General features: G+C 39.7%; 1 protein-coding gene across 1 annotated transcript; it reads left to right on the top strand.

The window, feature by feature from the left end:
- The first annotated feature begins 6,883 nt into the window (after positions 1-6,883).
- Positions 6,884-15,088, top strand: tmem54a (transmembrane protein 54a). The gene is made up of 6 exons (XM_046855099.1): positions 6,884-7,039; positions 10,511-10,707; positions 11,703-11,762; positions 13,067-13,258; positions 13,368-13,505; positions 14,263-15,088. Exons 1-6 carry the CDS (start codon positions 7,036-7,038, stop codon positions 14,401-14,403), a joined length of 732 nt encoding a protein of 243 aa, XP_046711055.1. The 5' UTR covers positions 6,884-7,035; the 3' UTR covers positions 14,404-15,088.
- Positions 15,089-15,242: the final 154 nt, after the last annotated feature.

Consider the following 15,242-nt stretch of genomic DNA (forward strand, 5'->3'; position numbering starts at 1 on the left):
GCTGAAGAAGTTCATGCTGTTGATGCTCAATGGATCAGGACAGGATTGATGTACATTAAAAACTGGACACAAACATTAAAGGACACGAATGTAACAGTCAAAAAGATTCCACAGAAGTGTTGTATAAATCTGGATTCTGATTGGTCAGAAGGTGTTGGTTCAGATTTGACAATATGGTAGTTGCAAATGAATGAGTTCATGCTGATACACTGATTATATAGTAACAGATTGTTCTAAAAAGCAGTGCAAGAAAACTGTCTAGTTATCAGTAGGGTTTTGCTCAAAGGAGATGTTTGAATAATATCAGGGTTTCTGCAGGGTCTTAAAAAGTCTAAAATTAAATCATCTAAATTTCTTATAAAATGTTTTTGTTTGTTAGTTCCAGTGGTGGTTGAAGTTTTTTCTTTCGCTAATCCAGATATAATTCACCTGATTGCGACTACAAATGAGACCAACATGCAACAGCCAATCGGCTTTCTGTTACTGGTGCAAATCTCTCTTGCACTGTACCACAGGTGTAAAGTGGATTTTATTTTATAGCTATGGGGTTTAGCGATTTCTTTTTGGCTTGAATAAGGGTTTGGTTAAGGCCAGTTGCTAATACTGAAATACTAAATACTGATGCGATAGAGGAGAGGAGATTTTATATTTAATTATGTTAAAAAGGTCTTAAATCGGACTTTGTGAAACCTGCAGAAGCCCTGTTTATTGATGGAGTCTCCAGTGTAAGAGGTAAAGCTGTAATCAAGGGGACAAGCTATAAGATCCAACTTGCTTCATAGATTTACATTACATTTATGGAATTTGGCAGATGCCTTCATCCAGAGTGACTTAGAGTGATCTCATTTATACAACTGAGCAAGGGCCTTGCTCAGGGGCCCAGGGGTGGCAGCTTGGTGTGGCTAGGATTTGGACTCACAACCTACAGATCCAAAGTTTCTATGCTCTAACCACCTCCCCTTTTTGAACATCCCATTCCACATCTAGCCTATATTCGCTGTTATAATAACCTCCATTCTTCTGGGAAGATGTTCCACTAGATGTTGTGGAGATTTGTGTGAGATTTGTTCAGCCACAAGGGTGTTAGTAAAGTCATGTACTGATGTAGGTGAGAAGGTGAGGCCTGGGGTACAGTCGGTGTTCACATTCATCCCAAAGGTCTTCAATGGGGTTGGAGATGTATAGTAGGAGATCTTCCAGTCTAACAAAGCACACTTTCATATCCTAATTAATGCGAAAGGAGCATTTCATTCATTAGACGTCCTAAACAACTGTGTGCCTCCAACTTTGTTTTGGGGAAGAAAATCAGGTGTCCGAATACTTTTGGGAACACAGTATATTTTACTAGATTTAAACTCATAACCTTTGAATCCAAAGTCCAACACCTTTACCATTAAACTGGCACCTCCATAGATCATAGAATGTCCTACAACAAAACTAAATCAATACTTATTATCATACGACAACAGACTTGGACAGGATTATATACAACTTAGAATGAATCTTAACGCAATGTGCTGGAAAATAATCAACTTCAGGGCGTTTTGTTCCTCACAGGTTGCATAGAGATGAATACTTGCAGTTCTGGGTTTTATGTTCTGGATTGTAGATGTTGGGTTTTGAATTCTAGATTTTAAATTCTAGGTTCTCTGTCAGGTTCTGGCTTAGAGGTTCAGGGTGGTAGGTTTTGGTTTATAGGTTCTAGACTCCAGAGACGCCAAAAGTCCACACATCCTTCACTCAGCAGAAGTGCAGATACTGATGTTTTAAAAGATTCTGGTAAAAGTTGAAGTTCTGACTGCACTTTTTCACTCAAGTTAAAGTAAAGAAGTTTGGGCTCTGACGTGTTCTTCAGTAAAAAGTAGTGCTTATTACTACCTGTTTTAGTGTCACGCTGGAAACTGAACATCACTTCATATTAATATATTAATACAGAAGAACTTAGGATGTTGTTCTCTAATGAATGTATGCAGGCTGAAGATCCACCATATAGAACACAAGCAGAGAAAAGATGATGATGATCAGGAAAGTCTCTGTTCTCAGTCATGTTCTCATCACTGACTCCCTCTGTCTCATCCACGTGAACCCCAGACTTCTTACTGTCTTCTGTCCTGCTCATTGTGAGCTTCAGAAACAATAGTCTACGTCTGTGGTGTGTGAGAGGAAATGATACACCAGTGGATTTAAAAAGCTGTGCAGTGACAGGAAACAGGCTGATGAGCTGAAAACGGTGCCGTGAGAAGAAAAATAATGATCATGTCACCAAATAGATTCAAACTAAAGTAACGAGTCTGTTTTGAAAATGTAAGAAGTAGAAAGTGCAGATATTTGTGTAAAAAATGTGATGATTGAAAGTAAAAAGTTGTCCGAAAAATAAATAATAAAGTGAATAACTGATACAAGAAACATCTACTTACGTACAGTAATAAAATATTTGTACTTCATTACTTCCACCTCTGCTGGATTCAGGGTTCTTGAATGTGGATTTCAGTTCTTGGTTTTAGGATCTTAGAATTGGGTTCTTGTTTCTAAGCTCTTTATTTATGGATGTAGGTTGTGTTTATGTGTAAGTTTGGTGGTCACTAAAACCAATGTTATTTTGGTATAAATTTACCCTCACCTCACCAGGTCCAGCAGAGTCTGCATCAGATCTTTCTCCAGTTTTTTTGAACCTCATCTTCATCTTCCTCCAGCTTCAGCTCACGTTTCTCGTCCTCTTGCTTACCCATGCTCCTTACTTCTTCCTCATAGCCCAGAAAGTTGGACTCTTCTGAACCTTGGCGAAAAGTTTTCTTCATGTACTTTCCAAATTCATCTTTTTCAACGTACTCGAGGCAAATCATTTCATCATCCCTTTTCTAAAGCATCTCAGGAAGCTTCAAAGGATCTACATACATTTTGCAGTCAATGGAATCGTAGTGATGTGGCCATTTGTAGTGCATAAACACGTCACCTCGACATTCTTCATATCTACATGACCATTGCAAAGAACATTGCAGATATGTTCTGACTTGTTCCCATGAAAGATTCAACTTAGAAGGAGGTGCTAAAGGAATTGGATGGCAATCGATTTGCGTCATCTTTAATGGTGAGTGGACTAAAAACTTTCAATTCTGAAACAGAAACAAACATCAACAGATACAATTGCATACTGCTTTTAACCCTACCATAACCATATCAATCCTTCCATTATAAAGGTTTTTCCACATGCTTCAAAAAATAAACACCTCCATAGGAAGGAGACCACTGTCCACTCAACTCAACCCAGCAGATACAAATAAGAAGTTTCATACGATGAAAGTCAAAGGATCCAACAAAGCATGTCATTTCTTTTCTAATGCACATTTTGGTGACTTGTTACCTGGAGTTGCTTCATGTTGTAGTTGCAGGATTTGGTGTTTGGAGTCAATGATGAAGATAAGATCACAATGCAGTGTGCGTACATCTGAAAGACCAAATCAACTTACCTAAAGTGTTTCTGACCTGTAAAGTTTATACAAATTTCATTTATTTATTAAATAATATAGAAGAAGATCTAATAACGTTATAGGAGAGATTTTCATCCAAATAAAAAAAATACAACAAAAAGGCGAAAAAACATTTCTGGCAATAGAAGTCCAAACGACCATTTAAAGCTTGAAATGTGCAAAAATGCATAGAAATCCTCTTAATGGTTTATATTTATTTGATAAAATATCATCTAATCAGTGGTGAACAGTGAAGTAAATGTAACTCGTTTCTGTACTCAAGTCGCTTTTTCATGTATTTGTACTTTACTGATGTATTCATATTCAGGGAGGTTTTTACTGTTACTTCACTACATTTCAAAGTAAATTTTTGTATTTTTTACTTAACTACATTTAGTGAAATCAGTCGTTCCTTTTTATTTACGAGAATAAAAATGTAACTGCTGAAACACGCAGCGAGTCACCAATCAGGATCGAGCGCACGCTCTGTTTTACACGTGTTCTGATCGGCGCTTGGTGCATCTACTGATCACCAACATACAGTTCAGCATCAGTTCAACATCAAGCAGAACATTTAGAGAGGAATAAATGATGAAGAAACTCCAGACTCGAACTCGCCACAACACACGTGACCTTATTTACACGTTTTATTAAAGTAGTAGAAAAGAAGGTTTTGGGTTCATGATGATTGTAATAGAAATCAATCAGTGTTTGAGTCATTAATATCATTCTATTAATAGATCAGTGTGCTGAGAGTCACATTCGAGTCTTTACACAGAAACTGAGGTGATTAAGTGAAGAATCTTGTGATAAAAATAATAATAGGAACATTAGAGTTATAATAAATCAGTACTTTGGATACTTATGTACATTTGAAGGCAAATACATGCTTTGTGCACTTTATGCACCACTGGATATAAAAATTATTACAATATTATTATCATTTATATATATATATATATATATATATATATATATATATATATATATCTCTTCATTGCTAGATTTTTCCAGTTCAGGCTTTTCATCTTTCAAGAAGTTAGATAAATAATCTATATAAATAAAATAACTCATTTTTAAAATATGGAGATATAACTGATGTACCCACCCCTTGTTGAGGATAAGTGCTGATCTGGATTTATCCATAGGGTCTGAAGATGATGTGGCATAGCATGACTGAATGTAGAGCTCCTGGTTTGGTCTAATCGAAGTAAATATTTACACGTGGACAAAATCTCTTTGTTTTTTGACAGATATTAGTTTCAGCAAGACCACTCCAAGAAGCTGGAAAATAAACAGAAAAGGTCATCCCACAGGTCAGATAATAAAGTAGGACCATGCTGGTAGGCCAAAGCGCTCAATTGACTATTTTTATATATTTTTATATATTTTTATAGACTTACGCTCATTGGTTCAAAGCTGCTCTTTATATCCATAAAGTTCCAAATCTGAGACGGGAACGAGAAGCTAGGCCAGACGTCACTCAAACTTGGGGTCTGTAAATCATCAGCCATCATCATCACCAGTTTTCCTCAGTTGCTTTGAAGCGTTCCTCCAATCATCCTCAATATTTGCAAGTCAGTAAAGTGCATTTCTTAAAACAATTTCTACAAACATCACAACACATGGGATCTACTGCAAAATCCTGCACTTTTCTCAAAATCCCATCCCAAGTTCATCTCCCAAGAGTAAGTATTCGTTTGAATGAACATCTCATTGGCATCCGAAATCCTTTTGTTAATGTTCACAAACAAGGTCATCAAAACGTTCAGTCGTGTTGTCAGTATGACGGCGCACGGCGTCTCCTGAAGTAAACTACGGTTTGAGTCACAGCCATTGGAAATGCAGGAGGCTGATTTCCTTCATCCTTTGATCACCATGACCTAAACAATTGATGATGTAGGAAACATCAGATGCTTGAACATGATTGTACAGAAATCCAATGTGTTTTGCTGTTTATACAAATTGTTGTGAAAATGCACTTATCGGTGTGCGGATGATTGGAGAAATAAACCAAAGCATTCACTAGGAAAACCTGTCATAGACGTGTCTGCTCTGAAACTGCATGTAGAGAATTTCAAGAACAGGATGTGGACTTCCAGAGGTTTTCGTTGGGGGTGACGACGATGGACAGGATTAGAAATGAGTTTATTAGAGGGACAGCGTTTTGGAGACAAGGTGAGGGAGATGAGATTGAGATGGTTTGGACATGTGCAGAGAAGGGACATGGTGTATATCAGTAGGAGAATGCTGAGGATGGAGACACCAGGAAAGAGGAAAAGAGAAAGACCAAGGAGGAGGTTTATGGATGTGGTGAGGGAAGACATGCAGGTAGTTGGTTTGAAAGAGGCAGATGTAGAGGACAGGGGGGGTATGGAGACGGAGGATCTGCTGTGGCGCCCCCTAATGGGAGAAGCTGAAAGAAGAAAAAGAAGAAGAAGAAGAAGGACACGGACTTCCAGAACACGGGTTCCTCTCGCTGAGCCCAAAGAACCCCTTGTCCTGTATGTTGCTAAGGCTTCCTGCTCTTCTACTACATCTCAGGAACGGCTGATACTTTGGTGGTTTGTTGAATCAGGTGTGTTTGAGTAGTGGAATAACGAAATGAAGAAGATCTCAGGGTTTCCAGGACCAGTAGGGAAACCTGGGACTTGCAGCATGAGTGTTTTTTTTATGACTGTTTTATTTAATTTGTACATATTGAAAACTACAACAAACCGCCAAAACGACCAACAAATAAATAATATCAAAAAGGTGTTGGTCATATTTAGGAAGCCAAAAAGTTATATTTTATCTTCTAACATTGACATCCAGCCCATTAATAACTGGGTAATTAGGTGAAGAGAAGGAGGGGGGATTTCTAAGTCTGTAATTTGATTATAAAACAAAGTATTATTGCAGATGAAGTGTTTTCTGTGTAATTATTCCTGCCCTAAAGAATGGCAGATTTCTTACTATTACCTGCCAATTAGTGAACAGGAAGTGGCTGATAAAACCTAATAAAATAAACATTTTATTTTTTTAGAGCTGAAAATTTAGTTTTAATCATCTAGTTTTTGTTTTATATATGTTCTCACAGAATTGTGTCATTGCTTTTTTAGATAAAACCTAAGATTTTAATTGAGCTCCATAAACCGAACTGGGACACCTGCCCTACCCAACATGGCGTCTGGTCACCTGTAGAACGGAACTCAGCCTACACTCCGGAAGAATCCACGTTGCGGGGTGAGCGGACATAACAAAAACAAGCAGTTTTTTATATTTCCCAAATTTTTTACATCGTATATTTTTGGGCTACTTCTAAAACAGAATTTATAGTGATTTTTTGGGATAAGGAAACATATTTTTTGACTATTTTTATTTTATATATCTTTTGTAGCAGTGCTCTCCCCCTTTTTTGGATAATTTTTGGATTACTCCGTTCTCAGTAGTTTGTGGGAAGTGTGTTCGTTAAAGCCCGCAGGTAACAGGGTGTGGACCTGGGGAGTACACTGCTACCAAAAAATGGATGTTTACACGGTTATGGATGACGTAAATTAAAAAGAAAAGCCGTCTGGATTTGGTGAAAATGGGTAAGATCTTATTTTTAGTTTGTTTCTCATATTTTTCACGGTTTAAACCATATGTATCACACTGGCGTCAATTTCGATGATGCGTTCAAGGTGTCCGTGTTTTAAGTGTTTACGAGTCTTACAAAACCTGAATTACTTTTTCAATACGCATTTGATGTCTATTATTATTGAATATTTCATAAAGAAAAAGACAATACACAATATCTGGCACGTGCAATAAATATATTTTGGGGGAAAAAAAATCACTGAATTTGTATGAAGGAATGTGATTTAGGAAAGTGTTTTGATGCGCTCTTGAACGCAGCATTTCAGGTGTGGTTGTGTTCTACAGGAGCCTCTGTTTTTTTATTAAATTACTTTTCTTTTAAGGATTAATTTATATTAGAAAAACGAATTATTTTTTGCTTAAGTGCATTTTTTTATTTTGTAGTTTTTAGTGATCGATTGCATTTCAATTCATCATGCATACCTGTATAATTAATTGAACAATTAACAAGATTATAAACAAATTTCTTCATTTTTCACAATTTTCTTTCACTTTGCTATAATTTTTAAAAAGTAAACATTTCATATCTATTTCCCTGCTTTTTTAACTACTGAAAAACCTGATTAAAAATGGTTTTCTTCTTTCCTTTCCACTGCGATTAGAGTTGCAAAATTCCAGGAATTCTAAGACTGGAAACTTTCCATGGGAATTAACAGGAATAAATAGGAATAAACTGGGAATTTATTAAATTGATGCTAAACCCTATAAAAGTGGATTTAAATTTAGGTTGAAACAGATTTTAATGCAGTTCCACATTCATCATTCACATCACACACATTTCTTCAATCCTGCACGTGAAAATATGTGCATCGTGGCGAGTTTTCACGTGACTTGCATCAATATTACATAAATCTGTCAAAATTTCATAAAAAAGTTTAGGTGCATGTCGGCTTATGACCAGACACAATGTTTATTTATAATTGTATATGAAACACTTTTTTTTATTTTTTATTTATAATTAATTTCCATAAATTCCTGAGAAGTTTGGATTTGAGTTGAAATTGACTGGGAATTTTCCGCCCCTATCAGGACCCTAACTGCGACGCTTTTATGCCGTTTGGTGCTCACTTGAGCAGCTGAAGGTTAGGGGCCTTGCCTGAGGGCCCAGCAGTGGCAGCGCCGCGGTGTTTGGGATTTACACTCACGGCCTTCTGTTCAGAAGTCCAACATAAGCACCTTTTACCTTCAATCTGCAAATTACTGAGGCAGATTTAGATTAGATTTTGATATATGTATTGGAGTGCTACAGAATTCTGGATTCTGATTGGTCAGGAGGTGTTTATTCCTTTTCTATAACAGGAGAGAGAGAGAGAGGGAGAGGGAGGGGGAGGGAGGGACTTCAGTTCCTGAAATTGTTTACACAACATTGTGGTGGAATATAATGGGGTGTAAACAAGATACAATGAGGCGACAGGCAGTGACATGCACTTGGCCCATTAGTGTGTGTGTGTGTGTGTGTGTGTGTGTGTGTGTGTGTGTGTGTGAGATGACTCGGTGCCATGCCTGTAAAAAAGTCGTTGAGCAGGTTCTGTGCTCCAGCATGAAGCAGAAACAGGAAGTCTCGGATGAAAGTGAGGGAAAAGAAGATAAAGACGCAGAGAAACTAAAGATCAGATGATCTTCATGCCACTCCATTGACAATCTCTGCAGGAACGCAGGAACATCCTCGGCCCTAGCTACACCTTTTTTATGGAACAGGGTGGTTTAGAAATGTTCGAGTTCTGTTCCACTACGATGTTGTTTTTTTTGGGTGAGGTTTAATTGTGCTCATTTAACCTCAAAGATCCTGGTAAAGTCAGATACTGAGGAGGCCTGGGGTGCAGCTAGCAGTCACATTCATCATGTTCAAAAGGTTTGGAGCTCTGTAGCACGAGATCTCCCTCTGATCCACTATATATGGTGATGATCCAGGTGTAGGTGTGAAGGGTTGAGGGACGGTATTTTCAGATACACAAATCGAATTTGCCTCGATGCTTCGTTTAGTCTCTTTAACTACACATGAAGTATCATGTTTCCACACATACCATTATTACTGACGCACCACCTGCTGGACAGGTAATACAGAAGATGCTGCAGAATGAAAAAATGGGGGAACGGGAAAAACAGTGATATATTGAAGCCAGTTTCCGCCACATAAAAGAAACAGTTTGCCTAATTCAGAGATACTCGGAATTACACTGGAGAGAACTCGAACAAACATTCCGCTCTGGAGGAGACGGAACAAGACGGAAGAAGCAGAGGAGAATCGTTCCTCATCAACAGCTTCAAACTTCAGGCCCACAACATGATTACCGGTGGATGTACCAGAAATGTTTACGAGGTTGTTTACGAGAAATAAAGTTGGAATTGAGAGTTAAAAAAAATAAAGTCGGAATTGCGAAATATTGTGGAATTAGACATTCTTTTCTTTTTTTTTTTTTTTCCCAGAGATTCAGACCAAAGCAAATGTCAAAGTTTCCAAAGTTTGGGATCATATCAATTTAAAACATAAAGGAAACTCCGTATAGCATGTTTACTATTTATTATTATTATTATTATTATTATTTATTTTTATTTTTTATTTTTTTTTAAATAATCTGAAATGTATTTTCATATTTTTATTATAATTTTATATATATATATTTATATTTGCATTTTGATGTAAAATGGCCATTAAATGCACTAATTGGGTTTAGTTTTCACACACTGTAATTTCAGGAATAAAATGGTGATTTTTCCAAAAAACGAAGCAAAATCTTGTTAATTTTAAGAGACGGTTATTTTCTCTCGTATAAATTTAGTTTTGTGCTTTAATAAAGTAAAACGTGATTCTTACTCGATAAACCGAGGGAATAATGAGCAGAACACTTGCAGCCCTGATTAGTGCTGTAAGGCCTCGCACTTAGCCGTGGATTTTTCCTTCTTTATGTATTTCTTTTGCCTCCTGATGGATACCGGATAAAAAAAAAACTAACGAACAGTAGTGAACTTTATCACAAAGATTAAAAACACACTACTAAATCATGAAAATGTGCTAAAGGTAATAAATTATTAATAAAAATATAATAAATAAAATATAATGCATCTATGTGCTGTGTGCAGTCTCGCACTTAAAAACAAACAGCATGTGGTGTAAGGGATTCACCACTAGAGGCCGCTCTCGTAATAACAGTGGACCGGAAACCGGAAAAACTATCGCTATGTGTTTTTGCAGATAGTTCCAGCGATCAGCACCTTGACTTCTACTAATAACTGAAAATGTATTAGTTGATTGGAGGGCCGTTCTAAATATGGGGGTGGGCTGTAGTTTGAGGACCTCTGCCTTATACCATGGTCACTTCCAAGCGTTGCTGAGTTTAACTGTCATATTAAAGCTGCACAATTTGCATATCTAATGCTACTGCCCAGAATCCTAAAACCCAATCTTCTTCTCTCTCTCTGGTAAGGTGTGTGCTGTCGGAGCCTGAAGGACACCAAGGTCCTGATGAAGATGGGTTTGGGCCTGGTGCTGGTGGGTCATGTGACCTTCCTGCTGGGGGCGCTGGTGCAAGGCACGGTGCTGCGCGACGTCAAAGTCACCGCTCAGACCGCCACCATCGAGTACGCCATCTCCAACATCATCGCCCTGGTCGCCGGCCTCGTGGTACGTCCCCGACGTTCTCTGAGGAGGTTCTGGTGTTTTAGATCATGAAGAGAATTCTGGGGCTCACAGCAGTATATATGCACAAGAGCGTAGAAAATGGTGAATACGGCCGCTTATAGGTGGTACCGTTATTCTTTTGCTCGTTCAGCCTCAAGGGATTTAGTAAAGTCAGGAACTGATTTGATGAGGTGAGGAGGTCTGGGTTCCTGGGGTGAGGAGCTAGGGTTGGAGCATTATAGCTGGAGATCTTCCACTCCAACCCATCTAAAGTATATCTTTATGCACAGGAACATTATAATGCTGGAGCAGGTTCAGGTCTCCTCTCCTAGAAAACACACATGGCTTATATAATACGTTTGGTCATATAGTGTGTGTGTGTGTGTGTGTGTGTGTGTGTGTGTGTGTGTGTGTGTGTGTGTGTGTATTTTCAAAGTTTCTGTATTTTCTGCACGTTAAATTCACCCCCAAGATCTCTTTCATGAGGGGGAAGTACTTTAAGTTCCCGCATTCAGAGACGAAGCTCAAAAGTTTGCGATGAAACGTGTGATGGCGTATCGTTTGGCTCACGTCCCACATCATCGGAGGTGTTGAAGAGCTCGAGCCGATGAGTCAGCGGGAATTAAAGCCACCATGTTCCCACGGAAAGGGTTTGGTCGTCACTCATGATCTCTGTAGGCGTTGTGGCTGATCAGGAAGGGTGCAGTGAGACACTGGTGCTGCAGAGTGTGTGTGTGTGTGTGTGTGTGTGTGTGTGTGTGTGTGTGTGTGTGTGTGTGTGTGTGTGTGTGTGTGTACTGCGATCAGCCATAACATTATGACCTTTTGCTGCTAAAACAGTCGTGACCTTTCGAGCATCAACAGCATGAACTTCTTCAGCAGTTTGAGCTTCAGGAGCTCCTCTGCTGGACCATACTGGCAATACCGGTGGCTTTGTGAGTCTCGTCTTGTATTTGACTGTAAGATACAGTGTAGTAATGGTGTTTTTCACTCTGCAGGCGGTAATTGGCGGGATATCGGCCATCGCGCTGTCGAAAAACATGAAGAACCAGTCTCTGGTAAGTGAAACACACTCGTGCTCATTTTACATTCATGCAATTAGTCAGGCGTCCTTATCCACGTACATTAATCTTTAAACATCTGAGCGGTTAAGGGTTAAGGGCCTTGTTTAGGGGCCCAGGAGTGGGAGTTTCTCTTTAAGCCCAGGTGTCCAATCCGAGCTATGCTGCTGCTGCTGCTGCTCGCGTGAAACCTTTTTAGCTGAACATCACTCGTTTCACTCGCTATCGAAAGTGAAAGTATCGGGTGACGATGCTTTAGTTTGACTCGCCATCGCAAGATCTACCTTTTATGCAGGTTTATGACAGTCAGCGAAAAATATAAACAAAATATATATAAATAAACAGCATAAAAACTCAACAGTAAATGCAAAATCACATGAAACAACGTAAAAAAAAATGTAAAATAGTGTATAATTTAGAACCTGATGTTCGGTCCTAATGGCACATGGTGGCGCTGGTTCATGGCAGTGTGTTCACACCTGTGTTAGTTTGCTTCCTATAAAAGTTTCTCTAATGATTGAGCTAGTGGTGACTGTGATGAAAGAAAACTTCACCAGGGTGGCACCAGAAAGAAACCTTGAGAGGAACCCAACTCAAAAAGGGAACCTCACCCTCAACACCGAATGTCCATTAATTCCAGTTCCATCATTGTATTAAGTGATGGTGATTAAATGCAGAACTGTTCATGCAAACCGAGGTCCTGAGGCCATTGCAGCAGACTGCTGGTATTATTTACAGTCCAAATCCATCCTCAAAGTTCTAAAGTAACTTCATGGATCTTGAAGCTGTTTATGTGGATCCATCCTCACACAGTGTGGTCTTCAGTAGAAGAGAACTAGACTGGATTTTACTGATAGCTAGGCTGGGTCACACAAACAAACATAACACTTCATGTAAAACAGCACTGAATCATTAAAATGTGCTAAAGGAAATAAATATTCCTTGAATATATAATCAATTATATGAATAAATATTGAGGAAAAGAAGACGTGCATTCAAACTGAAACCAAAAGTCAAGCGCCAAATAAATCTAAATAGTTACATCTGAAATGAATAAAAGACACTTAAAATAAACAGCACATTCGCCTCTAGAGGCCGCTCTCGTACTGTTTAACGCAACCCGGAAAAACTATTTGTATGAATTTATACTGATATTTCTATCAATCAAATATCGATGCTGATTATATTTTTTTTGTTTTATTTTTTATATATATGTGTATGTGTGTGTGTGTGTGTGTGTGTGTGTGTGTGTTTAATTTTTTCCATGTATTTCACCTCCATAACCACCTTGGTCTCTACAGAAATGGTTGTTGTTGGTGATGAGCATCATGACCTGCTTTCTGGGCGTGGCCTCAGCCGTCAGCGTCTGCGTCTCCATGGCGATGGCCATACGCAACCACGGCTCAAGCCTTCTGAAGCAGTGCAAGCTGGACGGAGTCGTCGACACGTACAGCGTCACGGACGAGTGTCCCTTCGACCCCACACGCATTTACGTGAGTGCGGAATAACAGCCACCGGGTTTATCATCGACTCTTCTGTTTAATAACGAGCGATTTCTTCTCGGCCCTCGATCTCTCTCTCTCCCTCTCTCTCTCTATGTAGGGGACGACACTGACCCTGTGGGTGCTGCTCATCATCACGTCGCTGATGGAGGTGGTGTTCTCCACTCGCTGTTTCTTAGCCTGCATCAGCTTCCTGCGTCTCCCCTGCCCCTGGAGGAAGAGACCAAAAAAATCCAGGGTAATGTTACAAAACCCTACACACACACACACACACACACACACACACACACATATTACGCATCTTTTAGCTCAAAAGATTGGTTTTCTGTAAAGGCAGCTCCGCCTTGTTTTTATACTCTATAGGGCTGAAAGTATGTGGACACCTGACCATAGCACGTTCTTTTTGAACATCCCATTCCACATTTCCTCTCCATTCGCTCTTCTAATAAGCTCCACCCTTGTAGGAAGATGTTCAAATCAAATTTCACATTCATACAGAGAACGACATGCTTTTGTTTACAACTTATAGAAAAATAATACAAACACATACGTTGACAAATACGAACAATATATAGATGTTCCACTGGATTTTGTGGAGGTTTGGAGATTCATTCAGCGACATGGGTGTGAGTAAAGTCGGGTACTGATTGAGGGGGGGTGAGGGGGCCTGGGGTGCAGTCAGCGTTTAAATTCATCATGGGTTTGGAGCTCTGTAGCAGGAAGATCTTCCATTCCAGATCTTCATGGAGCTGGCTTTGCACACAAGGGGTGTCGTCATGCTGGAACAGGTTTTGGTCTCCTAGTTTTAAAGGGGAAAGTAAGAAGTTCTATACGAACGCGTGCCTCCAGGTTTGCGGTAACAATTTAGAGAAGTCGGGTGTCCCAATACTTTTGGTCCTACACTGTATTAGTTGGTATCGCAGAGACCCGTACAGAACACGATCAACATTAAAGATGTGATTGAGTTTTGTGATGTTTTTCCCGTTTCACATCAGGTGCGTTTCCGCGTGGCGAAGAACTCCTCTGCCTCCTCTGCCCCCTCGTCCCCTGTCCCGTCCCCGACCGACGAGGCACCTGCAGAGCAGCACGAACTCCTGAACACCGCCTCGCCCACTGAGGAGAACAGCTGGATGTGAGCTCGAACGCCGTCGCACCTGCAGGCTCCAAGATATGGGTTCATCTCCTACTTCGTGCGTACATACAGGAGACCTCAAACGCCCCAATCCTGCAACAGGAACTGCTTTCTTTTTTATTTCGAATCAAATTCGGGAATTTGGATCTATATGATATGGCCAAAAGTATTGGAACACCTGACTTTTCCCACCCATAAGCGCTTCTTTGTTTTGGACGTCTTTGAATGCATGAAAAAAATTTTCCCCTTCACTTGAACTAGGAGACCCAAAGCTGCGTGACACAAAGTGCTCAAATCCAGCTTCATGAAGATCTGCTTTACATAGTTTTGGAGGTGGGGGTTATTATTCGAGGTCGACCGAATCGTTGGTTTTGCCGATTAATCAGCACTGATATTCGATTGCTGGAAATGTCGGTAAAAAATCCATGCAGGTTAGTTTTTCCAGGTTGAATCTGTTTTGGTGAATGTCTGCTGCTGTAACACAGTACGAGAGTGGCCTCTAGAGGCGAATCACTGACACCACTTGCTGTTTATTTCGGGCCTTACTTCATTCATGCTAGTTCATAATCATCATCTTCTTTCGGCTTCTCCCATTAGGGGGCGCCACAGCGGATCATCCGTCTCCATACCCCCTGTCCTCTACATCTGCCTCTTTCACACCAACTACCTGCATGTCTTCCTTCACCACATCCATAAACCTCCTCCTTGGTCTTCCTCTTTTCCTCCTTCCTGGTGTCTTCATCCTCAGCATTCTCCTACTGATATAACCCATGTCCCTCCTCTGCACATGTCCAAACCATCTCAATCTCACCTCCCTCACCTTGTCTCCAAAACGTCCTACAT

This window comes from Silurus meridionalis, chromosome 8 (genome assembly GCF_014805685.1).
Source record: "Silurus meridionalis isolate SWU-2019-XX chromosome 8, ASM1480568v1, whole genome shotgun sequence".
NCBI lineage: Eukaryota > Metazoa > Chordata > Actinopteri > Siluriformes > Siluridae > Silurus > Silurus meridionalis.

What these genes read in the sequence shown, in the direction of transcription:
- tmem54a (XM_046855099.1), top strand. An exon ending in CCCTGGTCGCCGGCCTCGTG is followed by an intron (nt 10,708 to 11,702) that starts GTACGTCCCCGA and finishes TTCACTCTGCAG; the next exon opens with GCGGTAATTGGCGGGATATC. An exon ending in TCGACCCCACACGCATTTAC is followed by an intron (nt 13,259 to 13,367) that starts GTGAGTGCGGAA and finishes CTCTCTATGTAG; the next exon opens with GGGACGACACTGACCCTGTG.